Here is a 27,230-nt window from a genome sequence, read left to right on the forward strand (position 1 = left end):
CAATGATGTCAATGTCTAGCGGAGAGCAATGCAAATAGTTTGGGGACGGGGGCACGTGGCTTCTGAGGACAGGCTGAGGGAACTGGGGTTATTTAGTCTACAAAAGAGGAGACTGAGAGGGGATTTAATAGCAGCCTTCAACTACCTGAAGTGTGGTTATAGAGAACGGAGCTGGACTGTTCTCAGTGGTGACAGACGACATAACAAGGAACAACAGTCTCAAGCTTCAGCAAGGGAAGTTTCAGTGAGATATAGGGAAAAGCTCTCACAAGGAGGGTGATGAAGCACTGGAATGAGTTACTAGAGAGGTTGTGGACTCTCCATCCTTGGAGGTTTGTAAGACCCGGCTAGACAAAGCCCTGGCTGGGATGATCTAGCTGTGGATGGTGCTGCTTTGGGGTTGGACTAGAAGTGACCTCCTGAGGTCCCTTCCGACCCACATTTTATTTTCTATGATGCGCTGGGAGCACTACTGCAGCTACACCACATCGCCCCTGTGCAGGCAGCCCTGTTCTGATTAGAAGCGCTCTCGGCCAAGCTCATGGCACGGCCTTGCAGACAGACCGTGGTCGCTGCACCGGCCCCGAGCACGAAGCTCCGCCCAGGACCCCGGCCCCAGCACGGAACAGGGGTGGGCCCCGACTCGTGACGTCAGCACGTCCAGCGGCCGCCCCAGGCCCCCGGGGCGAAGGGCGAGTCCAGGCAGCGCGCAAGTCCCCGCCCCCCTCCCCAGAGACCAGAAACTACAAATCCCAGCATGCCTCGGGGCTCCAGGGCGCATGCGCGGTGTGGCCGGCCTCGCGGCATGGCGGGGTTCGCGGAGCTCAACTTGCTGGCGCTGGCGGACAGGAAGGCGCTGCGGGCCGTGCTGGAGGCGGCGGCGCGGCGTGAGTAGCGGCCCGGCCCTGGGGGCTCCGCCTCCTGCTCGCCCGGGGCAGACCCCTCCCCCCCGCCCGTAAGAGCGCGGCCGTGGTGTAGACAGGGCGTCCGCGGCCACCAGGGCTCCAGGCGGCGCCTTTCAGTGTCCCCGCTCGGATCGGGCTGTGCCGCGCGGGGCGGGGCCCTGCTGCTGCCCCCAGAAGGGCTGAGCCAGGCCAGTCCCGGGGGGGGGGATGATCTAGTTGGGGATGGGCCTGTTTTGAGCAGGGAGTTGGACTAGATGGGACCTCTGAGGTCCCCGCCAGCCTCATTTTCTATGATTTTATGAATTTGCTAGGATGGGCCTGGAGCACTGAGGTCCTTTCTGGCTGAGCATTGGGCTTTGCAGTGCTGGCAGGTAGCGTGGCAGATACATACGTGGCTGTTGTATTCAGAAGGGCCAGGCAATTGCAGGCGAGGCAGGAAACGGAGCAGGACCGAGGCTTGTGCAGGGTGTCCAATATGTGTCCTTAAAAGCAGTAGCAGGGGGACAGCAAAAGCCACTCCACGTTTCTGCTGGAAGCAGATGGGAGGTGAGACCTGCTCTGAAGCCCTCTGCTTGCCCCAGAGCAGTCCTCAGTCTTGACTAGGGTTTACTTTTATTTTAATTTTTAAATGAACTTCTGCATTTGGGAGAAGCCAGTACACGGAAATGGAAGTTATGGGAAGCAAGGAGGATTCTGTCTAAGTGCAGGGCCACCCAGGTCATTATAGGCACAGTTGGGTGGTTTGAGTGGCATCGTGTCCCCAGCTACATCACTTGTATTCATGGGGGGAGAAAGTCTCAAAAGTTGTTTTGTTTGAGTCCCATATATGAGAATCTCACAGGCGTTTGTTCTTATGCAAGGATTCCAGAAAGTTTGAGTGATCTGACTTATATGGGACTATGCGTTTTCCAGGTTTGGTTTCTGAATGAGTCTTAGAGGCCTGAGCTTAAGCTTTAGTTCTACTTGTATTTGGCAGCAAGTAGAATGTTTCATTTTGAGGCATCGTGGACATGTTAGCGCTGCATTGGACGTAGTAGAGTGCTGCCATGAGACTACGCCTCTCCCACTCCATATGTACTACAGGCTGAAAAAGCATCATGTAGTTGCCACTAACGTGGTACTCTATGATGTGCCCAAAACAGCTAGGTCAGCATTTCTCAGCCCGTGAGTTGTGACCCAAAAGTGGGTCACAAGAAGAGATGAAAAGGTCGCCATCAAACTTGAAAAATGGATTCTTCTTTAAAGGAGAAAAATGTGGGAAAACTATGACAATTTTCCCTTGCAGGCTGGCAGAGTTCCAGCCTGTGAGGTCCCCCCTATGCCCCTCACACCCACCCCCCTGCCCCACACACTGGGAGGGCTGGGTCCTGGGGGCAGCAGGTTGGGAGCGAGGGACACTGGGTCGGGACTGGCCATTGATGTTTACAAATGTGTCCTGGTATCGAAAAGGTTGAGAACCACTAAGCTAGGTAACGAGAAAATGGGGTAGGTCATGTTATTGCAGTAGCACTTGCCTCACTGGCTGACATGGGGTGTTCATGCCCTGTAATTTTTTTTTTTTTTTAATTTTTGTTTCCAGAAATGAGAATATGTCCCAATCATCCTTGTACAATCAAAATGCTAAATGTATGTGAATCTTAAAATGTTTCTACTTTGATTTCTTTCTATTAAATTGTTAATATTTTGCAATTTGATTCAGATTTTATAATGTGTTTATATTTTCTAGTGGGATACTCAACTGTTGCAATTAACCATGTCATTGATTTTAAAGAAAAGAAACAGGTAAAAGTTTGTTTTGGTATTTATTCTTTTTTTATTTTTCCACTTAACATACTTCATAATTACTTGTCCTCAAATTGTCTCCTCTTTTAGAGTACTCATCTACATGTATATACAAAACTTTTTATTCATTACAAAGGTCCAGTTTAGAACTCCATCTTTCTACTAGTCCTTTTGCTTGGACTTAAATTTTACTTCCCATAAATTCAGTACACTGCATGAGCTGTCCATAAAGTTCTAGTTTCATTTGTTTGAAGGGCAGGTTCCTGTTTAGAAAAATGTATGCAGCTTTTATTTATATTGAGAAGTTGGCCCATTAAGTTTTTAAACACTTACTTTTGTTTTGCTTTTCATTTTCAGGAAATTCCTAAACCAATCTCTCCTTCAGAACTGCTTCCGTCTTTGCCTATAATACCGGTATGTCAGTTTAAATGCCATCTGCGTATAATGGTCTATGGAATATATTTGTATTCTAGTGTGTTTGTGTATACAGTTCTCATATCAGGCCTGAGTTGGAGAGATTGATTGTCTGATTTACTAAAATAACTCTGCAGCAACAGAAAACCAATACAGTCTAACGTACAGTACATTCTAATATGTTCTTCATCATACAGTTTATATGATATGGGAACAAACATTGTGCTCAGGCTGAACTTGGAAGCTACTTCTAGTTAAACGTTTCTATAGTTGACATTTTAAGAGCTTGAGTTTTAGGGATGATTTCCCAAGTTAAATTATCAAACATTCTTTTAAATCCATAGAGTACTTTAATTAAAAAAACAAAAACAACTCTTATCTGTAGTACAGTGATCATTCTGACCTGTGGCAACAGGATATAGGGCTGTACAAAATGGCTGCATTTTGATACCATTTCGGAGGACAGTGATTCGTTTCAGTGTTTCGGCTCACAGTCCTGTTTTGTTTCAGCTGAATCTGTGCAAGGGAAGCTTCGCACAGCCCTACCCAGCCGGGCAGGGCTTGGGGCCCCAGTGGAGAGCAGGACAGGACCATGGGCGGCTCATACAGGGGAGGGCCACTACCCTCTGAGCAGATGAGGAGACCCCTGCACGGATCTGATACCTCTCACGCCAGGTCACGGGGCAGGGAAGCAGCGCAGAGCGGCGAGCAAGCCTGCTGGTCCCTGCTGCGCGACTCAGCTCCACAGGGAACAGAGATCCGCTCTGGGGGTCTCCTTGCTGCTGCTGCTCAATCTGCGCTGCCCCGGCAACATGGGGCTGTGCGGGGTGGGTAGCGGTGGCAAGGAGACCCCAGTGTGGATCTCTGCTCCCTGCAGAGTCAGGTCATGGGGCAGCGATTCCCCAGCCCCCGGTTTGATTCCCAGCTCTCTGATCATTCCCCCAGCTCTTCCCGGGGGTCGTGGGCCCCCAGATCCGCACGCTGGGTTTCAGCAGGCTGCCTCTGAAGGCTGGGGCCAATGGCAACACCACAGTTTTCCTGACGCTTGGCGCAGAGTGTGCCAAGTGGCTGCCGCTTGCCCCAGCCTTCAGTGGCAGTCTGCTGAAACCTCACGCACAGATCGAGAGCCCGTGCCTGCTGAGAATAGCTAGGGAAACGATCGGAGAGCTGGGGAATTGAATTGGGAGCTAGATATCAATATCAGAGCAGTCATTTCCCCACCTCTTTCCCCTCCCTCTTCTTAGTTTTTGTTTCCCTGCAAGCCCGACTCCGAAACGTTCCAAAAGGAATTGGAGCCATCCGGTTCATTTTGGAGCCTTCCGTTTCGATTCAGATTTGGTGTTTTGGGCACTGAAATGGCCCAAAACACCTCCGAAACGAAACGGCTGCCGAAATTTTGCACAGTCCTACCTGGGTACCAGAATATGCTCAGTTATTCTGCTGTGTGATGTTTAAAACAGAAATAAAGTTCAAAGGAATGTAAGAAGTCATCAATTTCTAAGAGCACCACAGAGTATGGAAACAAAATATTAAAATTAGAAAGGTAAAAATATGTTGGTTTAGTTACAAATGAGAAATAAATGAGTATAGGCAAGAAATGAACAAAGTACCATTCTGTTTACAGTAATGGGAATGAAAAATCAATCGGCTACATCTTTGTTGTGTCCCTTTTCAATAGTCACTTAGACATATTTTGCTTACAGGGAAAATTGAAACCAATTAAAATTGTAACCCGACTAACGCTTGTAGTTTCTGATCCTTCTCACTGCAATGTGTTGGTAAGTATTAAAAACTCTCTATATAATTTTATAGTTTGCAACCTATTTATTTATTTTCACAATGAAATAATGTAACTTTTGATATTTTACAGAAACTTTATGTTTTTCATGGAAAACATTGCACTAAATTTTTCTGAGATTGACATCTTATGATTACATTGCTCTCTAACGATACCACTTTAGTAAACCAGAATATGCTGTGCACTGGCGATTTTTTACTAAGGGCATAGGCTGCTGCCAAGATGATTTGATTCTATTCCCAGGCTCTTACTTTTGAGTTCTCAGCCTGTAGCAGATGCTAGAATGCTGTTGCAAATCCTTCTGGTAGAGTGGGTGAAGAAGTGTTTAAACATGAAATAATCACTCCTGCTCTTTAGTTCAGTTTTGGCATAATACCAGTAAGACTGATTTTGCTTAACTTTGTTCAGCTTAAATTTCAAAGCCTCTCCTTTTGCTGTTGAAAAATGCCATGTTGAATTGGGGGAGGTTTGCTAGGTGTTCTTATCTTGGGTGGGAAGAAGACTTACAAAGTATAGTAACAGTAATATAAGGAGATACCGATGACTTGCGAGGCAAACCTGCCCTACCACTGTACTTGTGAATGGGATGACATCCAGAATAACGGCAGTAAAATGCTTGGAAGGCAGGATAGAGACCCACCTTTACAGAATAGCTAAATAAGATGTATATGAAAGCAAGCTTTCATGAATCTAAGTTTACTTTGTTAACAGCAGCAGTTAAAACAAGTTATTCCTATTAATACTTTATCTCATAGTTGGGGATTTTTTTTCTTTTATTACCTATTTGTTATTTTTGAAGTTATGCCAGTGCATGTCTCCACTACCTGTCATAATTTAAGCCATTATTTCTTCCTTTTTTTGTTAGAGAGCAACATCTTCAAATATAAGGTTATATGACATCATAGCAGTGTTTCCAAAGACAGAGAAACTATTTCATGTAAGTAGATAAGTTTTCTCTAAATTGCGATTACAACTGTAAATGTTGAAATAATGTTTGATGGTTTTGAGTGGATGAATGTGTTGCTTGGATTTCATCTCAAAATTTCCCATATGCTTTTTGGGCATGCTTGCAGCATAACTGGTGGTGTGGAGTAGACCTCCATTTTGCTGTATTAAGGCATAAGAATTTAAAAAGTCTGCATCAAACAAGGGTGTAGGTTGTAGCCGTGTTGGTCTAAGGACATAGGCAGACAAGGTTCCTTGAGACAGCTCTCTGACACCACCTACTACAAAGAACTACAAGAAGATCCTACTCCCCTTTTCACCAAAAAACTCAACAATACCATCAAATAATTTCCATCAAGACTACAAGAAAAACTACAGACCTTGATCCCCCCGCTACCTAACCCAGGGACTTTTTACATGCTCCCTAAAATCCACAAACAAGGGAACCCTGGCAGCCCTATCATATCCAACCATGGGACCCTAACTGAGGAAATATTAGGTTTTGTTGAATCGATCCTAAAACCGCTTGTCACCCACAGAGCAAGTTTTGTACAAGACACTACAGACTTTCTACAGAAACTTAAAAACATAGACCACCTTCCCAGCAACACACTCCTAGCCACCATGGATGTTACCAGCCTATATATCAACATCCCACACCAGGATGGCATCCAAGCCTGCCTTACATATCTACAGGAACAAGATCACAACTCAGAATACAGGCCCAAAGATATTACTGACCTTATACACTTCATCCTCACACACAACAATTTCACTTTTAATAATCAACACTTCCTCCAGATGATGGGAACAGCTATGGGCACTAAAATGGCCCCACAGTATGCCAACCTTTTTATGAGCCACCTGGAAGAAGGCTTCTTCAAGAACTGCACTATCAAACCCTTGCTATACTTAAGATACATCAATGACATCTTCATCATTTAGACTGAAAACGTATAATCTGTGATTGAGTTCCATCAGAAATTCAACAATCGCCATCTCTCCATCCGACTTTCTTTAGAATACTCCAGCACCAACATCTTTTTAGACACAATGATCAGTATCCAGAAGGGTAAAATACAGACCACAGTATACAAGAAACCCACAGACCAGCACACATCTGCACAGAACCAGCAATCACCCGAAACACACCAAAAAAGCTGCGATATACAGCCAAGCCCTCCGATACCACCGCATTTGTACTGAAGAGAACACCCGGGATTGCCACCTCACCAATCTTAAAAAGGCTTTCACCCAGCAAGGACACTCGTCCAGAGAGAGAGATCACACGTTTGAAAGATACCACGTGAAGAACTGCTGCAGTACAGAAGAAAACCCCCCACAAATCGCACACCGCTGGTTATGACATATCACCTCTCCCTTGAACCTGTACAGAAAATCCTCAAAAAATTGCAACCCATACTAGAAAGAGACCCTGTTCTTAAAAAGATCTTCCCAGAGCCACCCATCCTAGCCTTCAAACAAGCACCGAACCTCGCCAACCTCATCACCAGAAGCAAACTTCCTCAAGCCCAGAACACACCAAAAGGATCCAGACCGTGCCATGACAAGAAATGCAAAACCTGCCAACACATCTCCACCACCCCCACTATTACTACACCCCACAACAGAGCCATCAGCATCCCAGGATCTTACAGCTGCACCTCCAGAAATGTAATATACCTCATCCAATGCACCAAATGCCCTGATGGAAAATACGTAGGAGAGACCAAAAAACAACTGCGCACCAGAACGAACGCACACCGGAAATCTATCAAAGACAGAAATACCAGTGGGGGCACATTTCTCACAGGAGGGCCACTCTCTCTCCAGTCTCTCAGTCCTGATCCTCAAGGGAAACTTGCACAACACTTCCCAGAGACGAGCCTATGAGCTCCATTTCATCAACCTCCTGGATACTAAAAATCATGGACTAAACATAGGCAGACAAGGTTCCTTGGGTGAATTTGATATCTTTTATTAGACCAACCCAAATGGTTGGAGAATAGACTTTTCATTCCATCCAGGAAGAGCACACTCCAACTGCTGAAGCTTCCTTAGCCTGATGAAGGGTTTTTGAACCTGAAAGCTTGCTTAATAACTATTCTTCAGCCATTTGGGTTGGTCTAATAAAAGGTATCAAATTCACCCAAGGAACCTTGTCTGCCTGCATCAAACAGGAACTTTCCAAATTCTAACATCTTCCCCAGCATATGTTTTGCTTTTTCAATGAGCAGCAGTTGTTTCAGAACTCAGGACTGATTGGGGCTGTGTTGACTGATGGAAGGTAAGATGTCTGTAGTGGGATTTTATGGGTTATTCTCTCTGTCTCTCTCGTTGATTTAACACCCACAAAACTCGTGGCTCTTACTGAAAATCCAATGAGAAAAAGCAGCTTTCTTGGGTTTTTTTTTTTTTAAGAGAAGTGGATGGAGGAGGGGAAAACATTTGCTCTGGAAGTCTTGACCTTCTCCAAACATGGGAGAATGTTCTTATCATATTTGTAAATGCCTCTTGGCAGTGTGTGACTGTTCTTGCCAAATATAAGCACAGAAAGGTCAGCAGTAGTGAAGTCAGGGACTACCTTACATAATTTTACCATTTCTGTGTTTTACTTTTGCTGCCAAGGACTTAAGTTGTATGAAATTGAAGTAAGCAGAGGTACAATTTTCCCTTAATTTTTTACTTTTTGTGAATACAAATGCTATCCCTGCAATTCAATTTAAGCAAGAAGAGACCTGCTTTGATTGCCAAGAATAACAATGCAGATACTTTTATCCATGTCTAAACAAAAATGAATTGTCATTCTTGCAAACAGACAACAGCAGAAAGTGATCATTGTGTTTGAACACAAGCCTGCTTGACTTGGTTTTAGCACTCAACAGAGGAGAATCTCCTTTCTTATTAGGGAAATGAATTAATATACAATTTATATATATATATATTTTTTTTTTTTTTTTCTTTGCAGCACCATATCTTTTCAGAGCTATTCAGCCAGCAATTCTTTTTGGGGATCATGTCTTTAAATGTTTTACTGATGTTGTTATTTAATATGCACTAATACTTCAGCCAATTAATAATGATCATATTGGATACTATATTGCATCTTAACTTTTTCTGCTTTCCACTGCCAAAACTTACCTGTTTTTGAACAGCCTCTGCTGTAGGATGATATGGGTAGAGTAGCAAAAGAATTAAGTGTTAGATTCACTCTTGTGAGTTTAAGCCTTACTCTGGCCTCATGCTGAAGGCCACACCCCTCACCTGTAAATGGGCAGGGGAACATTGCTTCCGTATATGTCATTGGGTATAGAAACTGGTGTAACTTAACCATGCTAGTCCAATGAGCTACTAGGCTTTGGAAGAGTTTTGAACTTTGTGGGGTTTCTGGAAAGGATGGAGATCCTACATGAGGTTCAGTAGTAAACATTGACTGCATCCTGCTGTCCCTGTCACATGGATTTAAATTGATTTGGAATACACAGGCAGATAGGGGTGGGTGCACCAATCGAAGTAAGAATCGAATAAAAGCAGTATTGGTTAGAAATCTGTTTCTTGCAAAAACAGTTGTCACGTGGCTGCAATGTGGGAAACTCATCATTCCTCTACACTAGCTGCCCAATTGCAACCATTTTGTGCTAGCATCCTTCTTGTTGGCCTTCTTGGCAGTGAACAGATTGATCTTTAATGCAGAAGGCAACAAACTAATAAATGGCAAACTTGATTCTCTTTGTAGGAGTACCAGAATTTATTTTCAAAGGCACTCTGTTCACTTTGAAATTTGAGTTTAAATTAAACTCTTTTCAGGAACTACAATAGCCCTTAATACCTCCCACCATAGCCTGTTTTAACAAATATATATTCTCCTAATCTCTTACCCTTGTTTTCTTCCTTATGAGAATCACAAAAGCACCAAAAAGAAATTAACGGAATTAGAATGTCCAAATTTAGCAATATGAAGTGGACAAACTGGATAAGAAGTTGCGTGTGTCCTGTTCTTCCAGCCATAGCAAACTTAATTCTTACCAGGAACAACTGTAGGTTAATAGAACTGATTGACTTCTTTACTTGAATGTCCTTTTAGCAAGATTATTGACCCGCTTTGCTGCGTCTTCCAGCTTCTTTTCTAGAGTTTGAAAGAGGCAAATAGATGCCAAGGAAATTTTCCGAGGCAGCTCTCAGGAACCTTTCATGAAGCATTGGGAACTCTGTGAAACTGGTATTAAGATTTTAGTCTATTTTCTTGGCTTACAATTTGCTAGGAAGGAGGCAACCCATCCTGTGCAAGAGCACACCTCGACTTCTGTAGTTGGCAACTTTTTTTTATCTGGAGAAGGGATCCCATTGCTCATCCAGCAAATGGGTGCTTGGCAGAAAGAACTCTTATGATTAAGATATACAGACACTTCTATATATCTTTAAAAAAAAAAAAAAAAAGTTATGAGTCTCCAGGCTTCCCATTTTCTGTGTTGAGACCTACATTGCTTATTGTGGCAGATGAGATCACACAGAACTAACATGGTAGGTGCTGTTATGAATGGGATCTCAGGTTAAGCCCCCTGCTTTTTATAATAGCTTCCACTAAAATTCTTCTTTGGGCCTGAAGTTCTTCAAGAGTGATCTTGCCTCACAGATGAACTTCACATTTTAACATTTACTACATACTGTAAATTAAAAACTAGCTAAACAGCTCCATCCACCAAAACTGGGGATGTAGTTTGTTCTCCTTGGAGCATCAGTTTCCTCGCCACGTTTGAGAAGAAATATTTTAAATTAAACAACAGCAAAAATTCTTCAAAACACATCCAGGAGGCAGACACTATTTTAACATAGCCTAATGGACTCCATGCACAACATGCATAATGTTAGTGTCTCATTGAAAGACATGCCACAATTCTCCAAAAAACTATCTTTCTATCAGAACTGTTGCTGTGGGTGCCTAAATAATTGCAGATTATCTTGTATTATTATTATTCAAATGATTAAATGACAGTTGTGCAAAAAAATTGGAGCAGTGCTTCATTTTTAGAGCCCTGACTGTCCTATAGTTGCAGGCAGTTAGCACTTTACTAACCCCTACAAAATCATCCTCTGAAGTATCGCTTTTAGAGTTAATGAAATCCTGTCTATTTCATCAGTTGTGCACACATCTGCCAGCCAGGCAGGGAGCACCTCAGAAACCATCTGGTTCAGAGAGCTGTAAGCTTTTGTAGGTGATAGCCTACTTTGCCAGATGCATCTGCCACAGTTTTTTGGCTTCAGGAACTTCAAGAGCTTTAACCTATGCATGTTACAATTGTCTCCTTTGTTTTCCACCAGATGGCACTGCTACCTCTCTTGAGAGTGCAGAATGCAATCAGTGCTTTGTGACTAATTGGTAGGGCTGTGTGAAACAGCATTGTTCTGCTTCGACTTCTGTTTCGACAGAACAGTATGTCATTTCAAAAACACTGTTCTGTTTCATTGGCACTGTTTCCCTGTTTTGACGCTGTTTTGCCCATACGTTATAATGGGGAATCATAAAAGGTAGCAGGCAGGCAGATCAGAGGTCTGTCTGCACCCCTGGGAGGGCTGTGGGGGCTGTGCTGGAGTCCTCCCAGGGGTGCGGGCCTCCAATCTGCCTGCCAGATGACAGGAGGCAGGTGCTGCCACCTGGGGCCAGCAGCAGCACCAATCTGCCCAGCACCGATGCCCAGCACCAGTCTGTCATCTGGCAGGCAGATGACTGCCAGGGGGCCTCACCCCCAGGAAGAGTCTGGCACAGCCCACGCAGTCCTCCCAGGGGTGCAGGCGAGCCCCCAATCTGCCTGCTGGATAACGGGAGGCAGGTGCTGCTAGCTGGGACCAGCGCTTAAGCCAGTAGGCCTGGCTTTGAAACTCGAAATGTTTCTAGTTCCCGTGTTTCGTTTCAAAGCTATTTCAAAGGCTTTTGTGTTTCGTTTCAATTTTGGTGTATCGAGCTTGAAATGCATTGAAACAGCTTTGAACTGAAACCCTGGGCAAAATTTCTCTCAGCCCTCCTAGTTGGTGCTTTTTCTTCTGCACTGAATTGTTGTACTTGAAATTCTTTAAGCAAACTGAGCACCCAGACTGTATAACATGCTTGGCAACCAAAGGTGAAGTGATAACTGCAGTAGAGCAAATCTCATTTGATATTCCAACATTTCACAGCAGCTTAGAACTTCTTCATTCAAGGAGAAACCCTCCACTACCTTGTAGTTCTCTTTTCTTTTTGGCTTCTTATGTCACATCCTTGTATCCTGATTTATGTCTTGGAATTTGGGTATTTGTAGCAAATTCATCAAATAAAATACCTAGAAAATCTGAAGAAGTATGAGTGGAAAGTCTGTTTCCCACCCCCATCCCACAACGTGACTTGTACTCTGACTTCTGTTTTCATTTGTTTGAGGCTTTCTCTCTACGTTTCCTGCACCCTTACTAATATCTCATGTAGGGCATGATTCATAGCCCGCTTTGCAGGATGCACGTGTCAGTGTTAGCATTTACAAATTAAATCTTTGCCAGTATCCTGATGATAGCTTATTAGCTGGCGTGTTAGTATCAAATGACGTTTTCAAAGCAGCTAAAGAGAGCTCAGGTGATCATTTCAATTCCCTGTAGATCTAACATCAGTTGCCATCTCCCACTGGATAGCATTGTTCCATGGATATAGGAGACTTAAATGTCCATGCTATAATCAAGGTTAGGAGCTATATTTAAACTCAGCCAAGACAATATTTCAGCTAAATGAGTTGGTAGTCATTTGACTGACCAATTGGAAACTGGCTAAGCTAGAACTACAGTTAAGCTGTTTTTGTTTAAACTTTGTTTCAAGAACAGGCCAGATAGAGCCTAAACTTGGAAACGCCAGTAGTCCTCCTCATCGTGTCTGGTAGTCGTCTTGTATATGTAGGGAGACCATATTGAAAGGTGGATGCTGCCTGGTGTCCTGGATGCTGACCACCTCTGAGAAACCTAAGGGGCGGAGAGGCCTCCTCAGACAGCAGGGCCTTTTGTGTGTTGTCTCTATTAGGGGTGGATTTGCGGGTCAGGGATACACATACACCTCACCCTCGCATACCCTATAAATACGCAGAGGCTCCAATAAAGTTCAAAAGTATATTATAAAGTCACGATCACGACAAAAACAAGATTAACAGTAGGAAATGTACATGACATCAAGCATGAACTATATACACTGGTTAACTGCAAGTGAACCATAACCAGACCTGCCAGGGGCCAGCGAAGGGGAGCGTCGGGGCCTTCACAGGCTCACCGAGCTCCCGTGACAGTCAGGCCCTCAGTCCTTTCCCTCGGAGGGTCTTGGACCGAGATTGAGGGAAGAGTGATAATTACCAGTCCAATGGATGATCTAGGTCCTGATCCAGTAACACTTTTACAGGTAAGTATCCAATTATAATCCAGTGCGATAGGTCACCTCTCTCTCACTGCTACAGTCACTGCACATATGCCTCAGATATGCAGGTATGATCTCCAACCAAGTAAACTCGTGCACCATTCAAACCTCATGTACTCTCAAACATCCATATGCCATTTGTGCGCCGAATCATGCCTCAGGATTCCTTAAATACTCACCAAAATCACACCATGTGCCAGTTGTTCTTCTCACCAATCACACTCGTGCACACGACGCCCTACTCTTGTGCTCTCGGCACTCGGGTGCAGCACACGGCACTCGACTGGACCACACGCTACTGCGAGGCTCCCCAGGTGCAAGTGGGTCACTGACATCATCAAGGTGGAAAGTTCAGCTATTCTAGAGCCTTCCCACCTCTGACCAGTGTGCGCATGCTGAAGAGGGATCTCGTGTTATGGACCACATCCAACAAAATGACCCGTTTTAGCCGGGACAGTCCTGGATTTCAGAGGCTGGTCCCAGCCGGTTCCCTTTTCTAGAGGTTCCTGAGGAGCTCTTTTCAGTGCTGGAGCAGCAAGTTCACACAGGGCTAGTAAGAGTTATGGGGCATGGGTAGGGACCTACCAAATTCGCAGCGGAAGTGGGCTGTGCAGCAACTGTTTTAATATCGTAGGTTCCTCTGCACCCCTCACCCCATGCCCATTTGACAGATTGGCAGGGAAGTGAAAATTGCAGTTTTAAATATAGCGCCTTTTTTGCCTCCTGGCTGGTGAGCAGCAAACAACAGGCTCACCAGGGCCCCTCTGCCCTGGTTGGGGGTGGGGATGTGCGGGGGAATCTGCAAGATTAAAGGACCTGCCACATAGCCCTGTTCCGCTGTGAATTCGGTAAGTCCCTAGGCACGGGGAAGCAGTCACTGTCAGCCTTACGTGCAGCAATTCATGGCCTCTAAAGAATTTAGTGAGGTTTCTGATGGGGGGGGGGGGCGTTGTTGCTAATTTAAAAAAAAAGAAAAGAGAAACAGAACAGGATTTGGAGCTTTGAAATAGTCTGTGGACTCCATAAGAGCCACTAACTGGGGAGCCATGCTGTGCGTTGCTTTACAACTTGCCTGGTGGCAATCCATGGACTGATTCTCTGCTCCTTCCCAGTTGCATGTAAACCAAGTGGACTAATTCATGGAGTCATTTGCAGTCTCCTATTTTGGAGCCATGGGATCCTAGCTTGAGGCCCTTGGGGGGCCTTACATCAGTGAAAGATGAAGTGTAGTGGAGGTTTGTTTTGCCACACGGTCACCCACCCCGTTATCCCTTTTTGCCCTTCCATGGGAGGAAAGGAATGATGGATGGCTGGGGCAGAGCAGCCTTTCCTGGATTTGTGTTGACAAAGAATTTTCCTGCACTGGGAAAATCTCTGCAGCCAATTTTGGCTACTTGAACAGATAGGTAGTAAGTGGCCTTGGATGGGAGAGTTTCAGCCCATTTTTGCCATCTTTACCATTTTTGCAGGTGTATCTTCCACAAGACCAGTACGTACAATTAATGTCTTGAGTAAAAGGGACTGTCTGTAAATCGAGTGTAGTTAACTAGATTTGTTGGCGAGCTCACCTTTCTCTTCTTGCCTTGGAAAAAACTAGTTTTAGGCCTAAAAATTTATTTGGCTGCTCAAATGGATTTTTCAGAAAATGTGCAGTATTGGTCCTTAGAAAATTGGGCCCCTTTAAGTGGTCTCAGTTTAGGAGCCCAGAATCATTAGTCACTTTGAAAACCTCATGTTTAACTGACACTATCTGCAATGCTGCTTTACCTCAAACACAAAATCAGCACTCTGGAATGTAAGAGCTGCTTGGGTAGAGGGAATTCCTTGACCATTGTTGTCTAAAAAAGCTCTTTTTCATTAGCAGCATGTCTTGGGGAGGTTGGATCACTTCACTAAGGCTACCTCTGGTGTCCTGTAACCAACTGGGAGCAAACTGATCAATCCCTCTCTTAAATTGTCCATTTATTTTAATGGAAAAATTGCTTTCCCAAGTCTGGATAATGGTTTAAAATGCATTAAAAATGGCACTATTGCTATCTTGGGGTACCTGAAAGATGTTGCAGCTCTTGCGTTTAAAATCAACATTGGCAATATCTTTAAGCAAAGAACACCTGCTTGCATGAGGCTAGTAGCATGTTTATTGATGCTTTATAACTGTCTGTATTTAATTTTTTGGTGTAGGTCGCTTGCACAAATTTAGATGTGGATCTCATCTGCATAAGTGTAACAGAAAAGCTGCCATTCTACTTCCGAAGACCACCTGTTAACATGGTACATTTGTGTCTGACGCTTTTTTTTTAGCTGTTGAGTTAGCTGTTAAATTTTGAGTTTAAACAATTGTCTTTCCCTTTTTTTTATTCTTGATATTGCAGAGTGGTGGGTTTTTTTCTTTTCCTGGAAAATATCTTCTCTGCTGGTTTTTTGCACTTGAATGCCCATGCTGAATTCCCACCTGGGTATACACGTGCTTCAGTAAGTGAAATCAGCATAGACCATACAAATGCATTCGGTTTATGACCCTTCGTATTTATAAATCTCATGCTTGCATGAGTACAGAAAACAGGATTGAAAGTTAATTGAATCAATCAAATAAATAACTTTATTTCCTAATACTGTAGTTTCTTCTTTAAAGTTAGCAGTAAGAAAATATTACATCATGAACAGACTACAGAGCTAGGAACCTGAGTTTCAATTATAGCTTCACTAATTTACTGTATAGCTTGAAGTAGGTCGTTAATCTCTCTTCCCATCTGCAAAAATGAGACTATAATATGCTTTATGGGAATGCTCTGCAGGTAAGTTTTTTTTTTTTAAATACCATTGCTGGTAAACTACACAGTGAAACTGCTCTATGAAAATTATCCCAAGTAGTACAGTATTCTGGGGTTAGGGGAGAAGGAAACCTTGTTAATCTTCCTTTTCTCCCAGGATAACTCTTCCATCAGCAAGCACTTGACTGTTGTATTCATAAGCTCTTTAAGGAAGAAGGAGGGTCTTTGGCATTTCTGAAGTGCATGGCTGTCCTTGAACGAGGTGGTGCAGTAACTGGTCAGATGTGTAGACTTGGTGCCAAGGCTAGGTGAGCAAGGGCATGCGTATACCACCTCTGCTGCATCTTGTTCACTCAGCACATCCTGCTGATCATTTAATACATGCCAGGTGCCCAAATGAGGCAGTGAAGTTGCGTTAGAGAATTTTAACAGTGTCCCTAATGTCTGTCTTAAGCAGGGTTATTGGCACAAGGTCAGCACTCTTAAAGGTGGCTACTTTGCTGCATTTGGGGGAGTTGGAGCATGGAGAAGGGGAATGAGTGGACTAGGCAAGCTTTGTGCCATTGCTCCTAGACATGACAGAGGTGACGTAGACATGCCCTAAATAAATTTTATCTCGATAGAAAATAATTCCATCTGCTCTTTCTCCCTTGAGTGGAGGTATACAGATTTTCTGCTAATCAGCTGTGATTGCCTTTGCCTTTTCCATTTCTAAGTTTGTGGAAACGATTTGTAGCCTAACGAGAGGAGGGGGAAGGGGGAAAGCTTTTTGAGTAAGCCTTAATTACTGGGCGGTCTTAAGTGCATATATATATATACTACACATATAGTTCTTTATTTTCACTTTTTATAATGCAGCGTATTTCTTCTTGCCTTGTATTTGATTCATATGTAAAACAGTAGAACTGGAAAGAAAAGACATGAATAATAGACAGTACTTGTCAGATTGTTATACCACTCTGGTTTTGATTTTTTGACTATTTTCTTTCTTTCATGTGAAGGCAATAGATCGAGGCATTTACTTTGAAGTCCTTTACACCCCAGCCATCAAAGACTCCACAATGAGAAGATACACAATTTCAAATGCACTCAGTCTGGTGCAGATCTGCAAAGGAAAGGTAAGCCCTCTATGTAAAAATGAGAAGCTGAATTTGTTGGTTTTAACTCGTTTTGGAGTGGTGTAGGCTGAACAGTTTCAGAGGAGTTTGACTGTATAATTTCTGAAGTTATGCCTAAACCTTTGCCTGACAATGTTCGGAAGCAGTTGTTCTGACTACAAACACCCCTAGCTGTGGACTACCTTGTGCTTTATTTTTAAGCCACAAGCTTTTTTTCAAGATGGTATGCTAGTTGTTGCAGCTATGAAGCTGCGAAGACTCGAGACTGTTAAAACAGCAGTGTTAGAGATTTAAGGTTAGCCAGGAATGATCTGGCAGTGCATCTCTCTGACCAGAAATACATCTCATAGATCTAGGTCCCTAATTAATTTGTGGCAGTATCCCATTGCATAGAAAAGTAGATGAAATTGCAGAATTAAAAAAAACCCCAACAACAACCACCTTAAGCAGATCAGTAAACTTTCATTGCACAAAATTAACTCGTACTTACTGGCTGGTCACAGGCCAGATTTCTAGTTTGGGTAGTTCTTTCTTCTGTTCCTGATTCTGAAATGGAGGAGTAAAGACAGCTTGATATCTGAAGATCCTAGACCCCCTACCTACTCTCATGTTGCTTCCTCCCAAGACAGCCAACCTGTCATTTGTGTAGCAGACACGCAGGTTACCAGTCTCCACTGTAGAGAGGTGTCCTATTTTTCTTTTCCTCCTCTCTTCGACCAACAATTGAAGGGAAGCTGGGTGACAGCGACCATGAGCTGATCACCTTTGCCATCTGCCGAAAAGCTGTCAAGTCAGTCAGCAGTACAGAGGTCCTCGACTTCAGGAGGGCTGACTCTGACAAGCTCGGGAGACTTGTCGGTGAGGCCCTAAGGGATCATGACCCCAAAGGGAGGGGAGTCCTGGAAGAGTGGTTGCTCCTCAAGGGAGTGATCCCAGATGCACAAGCTAAGGCTATTCCGTCTCAGAGGAAAGGCAGCAGGAGGGCATAGCAGCCCCCCTGGCTCTCCAGGGAACTGGCGATCCTCCTGCGTCTAAAAAAACAGATCTACAAAGGATGGAGGACGGGATCTACCTCCAAGGAGAAATACTCTGCCCTGGTCCGAATCTGCAGAGAGCAAACCAGGAAAGCTAAGGCTGCCATGGAACTCCAACTGGCTACGAATATCAAGGACAATAAAAAGTCCTTTTTTAGATATGTGGGGAGCTGGAGGAAAAGCAAGGGCAACATTAGACCCCTGCTAAACCAAAAGGGGGAACTGACGACCGATGCCCAGAAAAAGCCAACTTGCAAAATGGGTACGTTGCATCAGTCTTTCACAAGTCCCATGGGACGCCACTGCCCATTACGGGACAGGGACGCCTAAGTGAGAGTGGTTCCTTGCCTTCCATCATTGCCGACCCTGTGAAGGAACAGCTGGACACCTTCAAGTTAGCCGGCCCTGACAATTTATACCCCAGAGTACTCAAGGAGCTGGCAAGCATCATAGCTCAGCCCCTGGCACGGATCTTCGAGAGCTCCTGGTGCTCTGGTGGAGTGCCCGATGATTGGAAGAAGGCCAATGTGGTGCCTATCTTCAAGAAAGGGAGGAAAGTGGATCTGGCAAACTACAGGCCCATCAGCCTGACCTTTATCTTGGGGAAGGTCTTAGGAAAAATCATCAAGGAGACCATCCTTAATGGACTGGCCGATGGCAGCAGCCTGAGGAACAGCCAGCATGGGTTTGTTGCAGGTAGGTCATGCTTGACCAATCTCATTTCCTTTTACGACCAGGTGACCTGTCACCTGGACAAGGGGGAAGAGATTGATGTCATACATCTCAACTTTAAAAAAGCCTTCAATCTGGTATCCCATGATCACCTTTTGGCAAAACTGGCCAACTGCGGCCTCGGGTCCACCATGATCCGCTGGCTGGGGAATTGGCTCCATGGTCGGACCCAGAGAGTGGTGGTTGACAGAAGTCAATCGTCATGGTGCCCTGTGACCAGTGGGGTCCCTCAAGGCTCTGTCCTTGGACCTATTTTGTTCAACCTCTTCATTAATGATGTGGACATTGGAGTCAAAAGTGGACTGGCCAAGTTTGCCAATGATACCAAACTTTGGGGTAAAGCAGGCTTGTCCAACATGCGGCCTGCCAAGGCATTTTCTGTGGCTCATGGTGCTGTCACGGGAAACAAAAGTAAACACAGTTTACTTTCGTTCTTGCCCTTGTCCCTGCCCCAGCCCCTCAGCAGCTTCCTAATGGCTGCTGAAGGGCTGAGGAAGGGACAAGGTTCCCACACGCACCGCATCAGCTTGACGTTGCTGACGCAGTGCGTGTGGGAAGAGGAGTAGCCATGTGCCTCTCAGGACAGGATGAGCCCAGCCGGAGCAGCAGGGGGCTCAGCTGCACTTTCCCCCTACCTGCGCTGGTTAGTCCCAAGTGGCACATGGCTCCGCCACCGCCTTTGCTGGCTGGTGCTGACCCGGGCGGGTCTGTCCCATCTGGAGCAGCATGCGGCTGAAGCCGGATTCCCACGTGCTGCTGGGGACGGGAGAAGCCTGTCCAGGTCGGCACCGGCCAGCAGAAGCGGCGGTGGAGCCATGTGCCACTCAGGACTCACTGGTGCAGGTAGGAGGAAAATGCAGCTGAGCCCCTGTTGCTCCGACTGGGCTCGTCCCTTCCCAAGCGGCACATGGCTCCGCCGCCACTTCTGCCGGCCGGAGCTGACCTGGCCTGCCTCCTCCCGTCCCCAGCAGCACACGGGAAGCTGGCTTCAGCCGTATGCTGCTCTGGATGGAACGGACCCAGCCGGGTCAGCACCGGCCAGGAAAAGCAGCGTGCAGCTGAAGCCGCCCTTCCACTCTCCTCACCACGTCTCCCACCACACTGCCCCTGCTGGGCTCCAGGATCCCCCAGCGGGTCGGGGCCCGCCCTGGTGAGGTTTCTCGTAGCTCCGTGCCTGGCGCGGGGCAGCTGTGGGGCCGGGCCACGGAAGAGTCCGGCGCGGTCAGGCACGGAGCGGCCCAGGGATGTGCTGCTCACAGAGCGTTGGTTCAGCGCCAAGAGGCGCCCTAACCCCTCGGGCCAAATCCTGCTCCATTTACAGGCGTGGGGCCTGAGCGCTTCTGCGGGCCCTTGCGTGGACTCCAGGCTCCACGTGCATGGCCACGCTTCTCTTCTGCGCCGGCCCCAGTGGTTCCTCCTTGCCTCCCTGCATTGGAATGCCCAGGCATTTGCATGGTGCCAGGTGCGGCCCCGAAACTTTAGCTAAAGGAAAACTATGGCTAGCTGCGGTTTGGTGGGGGGGGGGTCGGGCCCTCCCCAATAGTCTCTAGCAGTGAGAGAGCTTCTTCAGGGGGCAGAGACCCACCAGACCCCACAGCCCCTCGATGTTGGAGGCGTGTAGCAAAGGGGAGAAGAGTTCCTGGTAGGCCGGGTTGGTGGAATGAAATAGATGTTTCCCTAGAAGGACTTGATATATGTTATTGGGTAAAATGAATGAATTGTAGTGGGATGGCTTCCCTCCACTGGGGATGCTCAAACATTGCACAGCCAGAAATAGTGCTAATGTCTTCACTGGGACTCTAAAGCACAAGGCAACTGGACTGATGGACTGTGACATTAACGGCTCTGTGACTCTTGCAGATTATCTGAGAACTCCAGCTTGCTGAGATCCAGGAAATGAGTCATTTAGAGGGAGAGTTTTGAACTGGTTAGACCCATTTCATTGTCACTTCCTGCAACTTCATTGGTGTCAAAGATCACATGACATCACTTCCTGATGTGATACTGCTTCCTGTGAGGTCTTTGAATATGGCTCACCGGCCCACTGGGTGATAAAAAGTTCGTGATCTGGCCCCACATTCAAAAAAGTTGGACACCCCTGGGGTAAAGCATCCACACCTCAGGACAGGGCAGTAATCCAGGCTGACCTTGACAGGCTCAGTAAATGGGCGGATGAGAACCTGATGGTGTTTAACACTGAAAAATGCAAGGTTCTCCACCTTGGGAGGAAAAACCTGCAGCATGTCTATAGGCTCGGCAGTGCTACGCTGGCTATCACTACGGACAAGAGCGACTTGGGGGCCAGGATTGACTGCAAGATGAACGTGAGCCTGCAATGTGATGCTGCGGCTAGTAAAGCGACCAAAACACTGGCTTGCATCCACAGATTTTTCTCAAGCAAATCCCGGGACGTCATTCTCCCCTTATACTCGGCCTTGGTGAGGCCGCAGCTGGAGTACTGCATCCAGTTATGAGCCCCACAATTCACAAAGCATGTGGAGAAGCTTGAGAGAGTCCAGAGGAGAGCCACGCGCATGATTAGAGGTCAGGGAAGCAGACCCTACGATGACAGGCTGAGAGCCCTGGGGCTCTTCAGCCTGGAAAAGCACAGGCTCAGGGGCGATCTAATGGCCACCTATAAGTTTATCAGGGGTGACCACCAGTATCTGGGGGAACTTTTGTTCACCAGAGCGCCCCACGGGATGACAAGGTCAAACGGTTATAAACTCCTGCAAGACCGTTCCAGGCTGGACATAAGGAAGAACTTCTTTACTGTCCGAGCCCCCAAGGTCTGGAATGGCCTGCCACCGGAGGTGGTTCAAGCACCTACACTGAACACCTTCAAGAGAAACCTGGATGTTTTTCTTGCTGGCATCCTATGACCTCAGCTGACTTCCTGCCCTTTGGGGGGCTGGACTCAATGATCTTCCAAGGTCCCTTCCAGCCCTAATGTCTATGAAATCTATTAAGTCTTTTCAGAAAAAGACTGAGTTCCACAGTTGTCCCTCCTATTTTGTAACAGTGTCTGTCTGTCCAAGACAGCCAGCCTCCTAGCTGTTTCTCTTGGGCAGCCACTTCTTACACATGCCAGTAAGTCTAGACTGAAGTCAAATGCAGGAATTTGGAGGAGTGGCTAGAAATATTTGTGTTTTTACATCAGACATGGTGTCCATTATGTCCTAGGATTCGGGGTACTCTTTGTGGCTGAGTTCTACTGATAGAGCAGGAACGGGAGCACCTGCTGTTCCCATCACTCTCAACTCTATTCTTGGGGTTTAAGCAAGCAGATGACTGACATAATAAAGATAGGACTAGAGCTGTACTTCTTGTGAGGGTATCTTTATAGGGATGTAGAAGATGCTCATTGTAAGGAACTATGATGTTGCCACCACCTGGACATTTCAGGCTGTTTCCCTTTCTTAGAAAATGTTTTCAGTGGGACAGAGAAGTAGCCAAACGGCACTTACCCCAGCCCCAAATTCCTGAGTTTGGGAGAGGGAAGACCTATGGGGTGGACACCCAGGAAGACTACTCACTTTTCTCCTACACATGGAATAAAGTGGGAGAATTAAACCAGGAAGGACCAGGGGCTTCCGTAAACAGAAGAAGCAGGAGACAAGCTGGCTAGAGGCCTGGCACAAATAGAAATCAGCTGAGCAGTTTGTTCCTCACTATGGTCATACTTCACATTAGTCCTCCCCTTTATCCTTCTATGGGCAGATATCCCATTTCTGTCTGCTTCCCCATCATTACCCAGCAGTTTACTTATTGTCTGCCCTTGCTTCTTGCTCCCTTACTGCCTCATCCTTTGATGAAGTTGTCTTTTGAGACCAGGAGCCAGAGTAAGAACCAGGATCCTGCACTGGCTCTTATGGTACTTCAGAGGAGACTATTTGCACAGTTGTTCTGGGAGCTTTTCTGTGCCTGGAAGGATGGGTATTGGCTGCCACAGTTCAAAGCAGTGGACTTAATTTTTCCCATTAGGCCCTGGCAGGCAGCACTTCTGAAGCTCGAAGGCACCTATGGGATCCACAGTACAGCCTTTTTAAGGGTGAACTATGAAGAGAGATCTCAAGCTCCCTCGTGATGCGTGTGTGTGAGTGATTTCTGCTTCTGGCTTTCCAAAGGTGTAGCATCCTTTCCTCAGCACCTGAGGATATCCTGTGTGTAGTGGGGATACAGCAAGGTCATTACCATAGAAATGTAAATAGCTTTGCTACAGTTTGAACATAAGCTCAGTGCACACAGTCTTCTCAAATCCATACCCCCCCCCTCTCTTTGCACTGGGAAAGTTTGAAGGACAAGTAAAGCAGAGAAGGAATAAAGATCTGTATATGCTAGGTGGGTAGCAGCAGTGTTGCAGAGGGAAAGGTCTGTAGAGGCTTCAGAGCTCCAGTTGTCCACTTTTTCATGTGGGAGGAATTCCCAGAGCTATATCTTCATTTTAACATGGTGCAGGAGACTTTAAGGCATCAGAATCCAAAGGTAAGTCTCCATGAACACTGCATCTAACGTCACTGGAATCGGGAGTTTGGTATTCCACAGTAAAGGAGCTGTGGCAGAGAGCTATATGGCACACGTGAGTCCCCAAATAGGCACCTGCTGCCACAGCCCAGTTGGGGAGCAAAAGGGAAACTTGTGCTTCTCCTTGCGGTGCCATTTTCCTAGAGGTCCTTGAACCATGATATTGAGCCAGTCAGTAATAGTGGAGGTGGAAATCTAGTAACTGAGCACTTGCAGGCTGATTTCAGTCTTCTTGTCAACTAATGTAGACTAATTGGGGCCCATATCTGTGCTGAAAACTTACTCTCTTCACTGTCAAAGTAGTGTTGTTAGATGTGGGGTGTGTTTACATGTTTGGCCTGAGTGGCCAACCAAAAAGTTCAGTCTTGAAGATTTGTTTTAGTGAGAAGCTTGACTCCTACAATTTCTCTGTCCTTTGATGTAATTCTGCTTGTTTACAAGGATGGACTTAGTCCTGCTTCTTTGAACACAGCAGGAGTCAAAGGCTAGAAACAGAAGTCTCTGAATGGAGCGATTCATCTGTGTCACTATCATGGCACAGCTGGTCTGCTTCACTGGGCAAAATGCATATCATCCCTTGTACAACCCTTGATGGTGCAGGACAAGGGGCGATGTGATCTTCCTGCTTTCTGTGCAGCCCCAGACCCATGCCATAGGTCTGGGGCAGCAAGGGTTTCTTCCCTGCTCAGCTAGCTCTGCAGGGATGGCTGGGTGGAGATAGTGTCACAAAGTAATAGACATCTGCTGCAATAAAGTGACAGACTATTACTGCCTTTTTTTGAGCCACTTATTTTCCTGTCATGTGGCACAACAAAGGATAAGGACATTTATTTGCTCAGCATCTATGCTGCCTTAAAAATTAAGGCAGCGCAAAATGAAGTAGGGCAATGTTTGTTTCCCCCCAAATAGCCAGAGAGTTTCATGCTTACACCACCAAACTCCTTGTCACTTGGCATCCCCCAGAAGTGCCTTGTCTAGGATGCTTATTTGTACTGTGCTGGAACTTCTCTCTTCCAAAATTGTCTCTGAGCTGACCTGAGCATTCTCTATTAAACCTGTAAAATAATACTCAGCAAAGCTTCACTTGACATCTTGCATTTGCCTTTTATCAGTGTTAATAAGACTTGACCTCTATTTTTTTCTACACTCTTCAAACAAAACTCTTTTTAAAATATTTGAGGTGGAGGGGGTGGGGTTTGGTTGCTCTAAACAAATGCTGAGAGAGAGGCTTTGGTTCACCCCTGTAGATTCCATAAGCAAAGGGTCATATTTGTGGTGCTTTTGTATTGATTTCCTTGACCCAGTAAGCTTGCAACTTTATTCTTTCCAAGAAGTAAAGATCCTTCTGGAATTCTCCCTGGCCCAAAAGCTGCTTTTACTGGTTCAAATTAATTATTTTGGGCAATGGGCCCTAACTTCAAATGATGCTCATAGGAGTTTTGCTTTCAAGTTTGCACAAGGAATATTCACTATTTTTGATAAGTTATCAAAGATTAATGTTTGTTTTTCTTTCGTTCTCTAGAATGTAATTATATCTAGTGCGGCTGAACGGGTAAGTCAGGTTTTTTTCTTTTTAATGTAAGTACAACTTTTGATTAATTCTTGCTGTAAGTGAAAGCATCAATGTAATTACCCTTTTATGTTTCTTATATTTTCTTCTGGGGTCTGCTTTATTAAAGAATCCTGTGGGGAAAGTGAGGGGAGTTTTTGGGAGTTTCTATCTTTTTTTTTTGGATGAGGCCTGGGGGCCCCCTGACTCATGAAATTTCCCACCTTGGAGAGCTTTCTGCTTTCCCTAAGTGATAGTCATTGTCTTGAATCTGCATTGGCATCACCAAAAATTCTGGAATCTCACGGTTATGTAAAATTTAAACAGACAGTTATGGCTAATGATCTGCAGCATGACATTTGTACAAACTGACTACAGCAGGTGAGGCTTAAGCTTCCAGCCCCGTGGGCCAGATGAGGTGTGTGGGGACAGTCTGCAAGTGGGATCCTGCATGACTTGAGCTCACGGGGTCAGTCTGTAGGTATAGTCTGGCCCAACCCCAGGCGCCAGATCTGGCTGTGGAGCAACCCTGCATGCCCATGCATGGGGTCATATCATCCAGACCTGTGGGATGCCCTATGGGCCAGAGGACACAGCTTCAGGCTGAAGGTTGAGAGCACTGCTGTTCTACAGTCGGCATGTATTTATCCAGCCTTCTGTTTTCCATTCTAGCCTTTAGAACTGCGAGGTCCCTATGATGTAGCTAATCTGTATCCTTTTGCAAGTCAAATCTGATCATTAAGAAGAACGTACAAAACATCCAGTTAACTTTGAAGTATTCCTATATCTCTTTCCTTCTCCCTCTAATGTTTTTTAAAAGTTCTTGACTTGGAAATAAGCTTGTTGGAGTTTGTGATTGTTATAACAGAACTCCCGAGAGTGGGAAGATATTCTGAAGAGTTAACTTTGGAAATGTTTCCACATACCATATTCTCTACTATATAGCACACACCTTCATTATGAAGAGGAGCCTGAAGGGAAAAAAACATTGATTGAGGTTAAGTTAGCAGCAGCAGCAGCTAGGGAGCCAAGCGTGCTGTCAGCCCTGCATGATTGATAGGCTCACAGACGGATCCAGCCTGGCCCACTGGCTCCAGGGCTGCGTGCCAAAGTCCAACCGTGCCTCTTGGATCTAGAGCTGGGATTGTCTGGGATTGTGTGTCGGGTCTGGGGCTGCCCACTGGCTCCAGCCATGCCCACTGTCTGTGGGGGTACACACCAAGTCTAGGACCACATGGCTCTGGAGCTAGCATGCTAGGTCTGACCCTACGCACTGAGTCTAGGATACACCTTCACCCCTTCCCTCTTCCCCTACCCACTACTCAAATTTCCCTTTTTCTTGCATGTAGTACACACCCCAATTTTACCCAGCTAGTTTTGGGGGAAAAAAGATGCAGGTTATGTCTGTCTTCAGAAATGTATGTCTGGAATGGAAATGGTATACCTCTATCGCAGGGTTAGAGATGTGTGGTTTGATAGAGTTTTAGATTCTGGGCGCTGCCATGTGACACAATAAATGTACAGAAACTTTTCTCCTAAAAATACTAAAAAAAGAAAAGGTGTGGGGGGCGGGGGGAGCCCGAAAAGAAATAGACATAGTTTACCTAACTTGGTGTGGTTCCTCTGGATCTGATCTGGAGCCTTCTCTCACAATGATTTTCTGTCAGAAAATATCCTTCCTGGAAAATTTTCCAAAGGGAAAATTGTTTATGTTGGAAGAACTTTGATTTTTCAAAATGATAATACCTGCCTGAAAGAAAGCAGAATTGACAGGGGGCCTTCCAGGCAGGCTTTTGCAGAGTTTCTGCAAGGGGACTGAATGTCCTCCTTCACTTCTAAGTAAGGGTATGCGAAACCATTTTGAATTGTAGCTTTAATAGTTCCCAGTCTATTGTCAAGTGACCACATCTATGCATGGGGAAAGAACCACTTAACATGCAAAAAAGAGCAAGCAGATTAAGATCCTTAACAAAGGTGGCAGAGGCTTATTGTTTGGCCTGTCTGAAAGTGATGCCAAGGCAGCTGTTTCAACCAACTGCAGAGCCATCCTTCTCCATGGAGGTGAGTGAATAATGTAGCTATATTCTGTTTTTATATTAACTTCCATGTGTATTGCTTGCTTTTTAGTTTTAATAACTCAGCCCTTTTAGTAACACCATCAAGAGAGAATCATTGTGAATTCTGCTTTTTCTGGTCATCTATGTGTGCTGCTTCTTCAGGTTTTGTTTTTCCTCTCCCTTA

The 27,230-nt window shown here is 45.5% G+C and overlaps 1 protein-coding gene across 1 annotated transcript in view; it reads left to right on the forward strand.

The window, feature by feature from the left end:
* Positions 1 to 771: 771 nt before the first annotated feature.
* RPP30 (ribonuclease P/MRP subunit p30) overlaps positions 772 to 27,230 on the forward strand; it is a 31,399-nt gene continuing 4,940 nt past the window's right edge. The window contains exons 1-10 of the mRNA XM_006268665.4: positions 772 to 887; positions 2,632 to 2,687; positions 3,045 to 3,101; positions 4,805 to 4,879; positions 5,765 to 5,836; positions 15,443 to 15,532; positions 17,034 to 17,150; positions 24,963 to 24,992; positions 25,662 to 25,699; positions 26,971 to 27,050. Coding sequence (XP_006268727.1) covers positions 806 to 887; positions 2,632 to 2,687; positions 3,045 to 3,101; positions 4,805 to 4,879; positions 5,765 to 5,836; positions 15,443 to 15,532; positions 17,034 to 17,150; positions 24,963 to 24,992; positions 25,662 to 25,699; positions 26,971 to 27,050 — 697 coding nt within the window. The 5' untranslated portion in view covers positions 772 to 805. The remainder of the gene's footprint in view (positions 888 to 2,631; positions 2,688 to 3,044; positions 3,102 to 4,804; positions 4,880 to 5,764; positions 5,837 to 15,442; positions 15,533 to 17,033; positions 17,151 to 24,962; positions 24,993 to 25,661; positions 25,700 to 26,970; positions 27,051 to 27,230) is intronic.

This window comes from Alligator mississippiensis, chromosome 6 (assembly GCF_030867095.1).
Source record: "Alligator mississippiensis isolate rAllMis1 chromosome 6, rAllMis1, whole genome shotgun sequence".
In the NCBI taxonomy this organism is placed as follows: domain Eukaryota; kingdom Metazoa; phylum Chordata; order Crocodylia; family Alligatoridae; genus Alligator; species Alligator mississippiensis.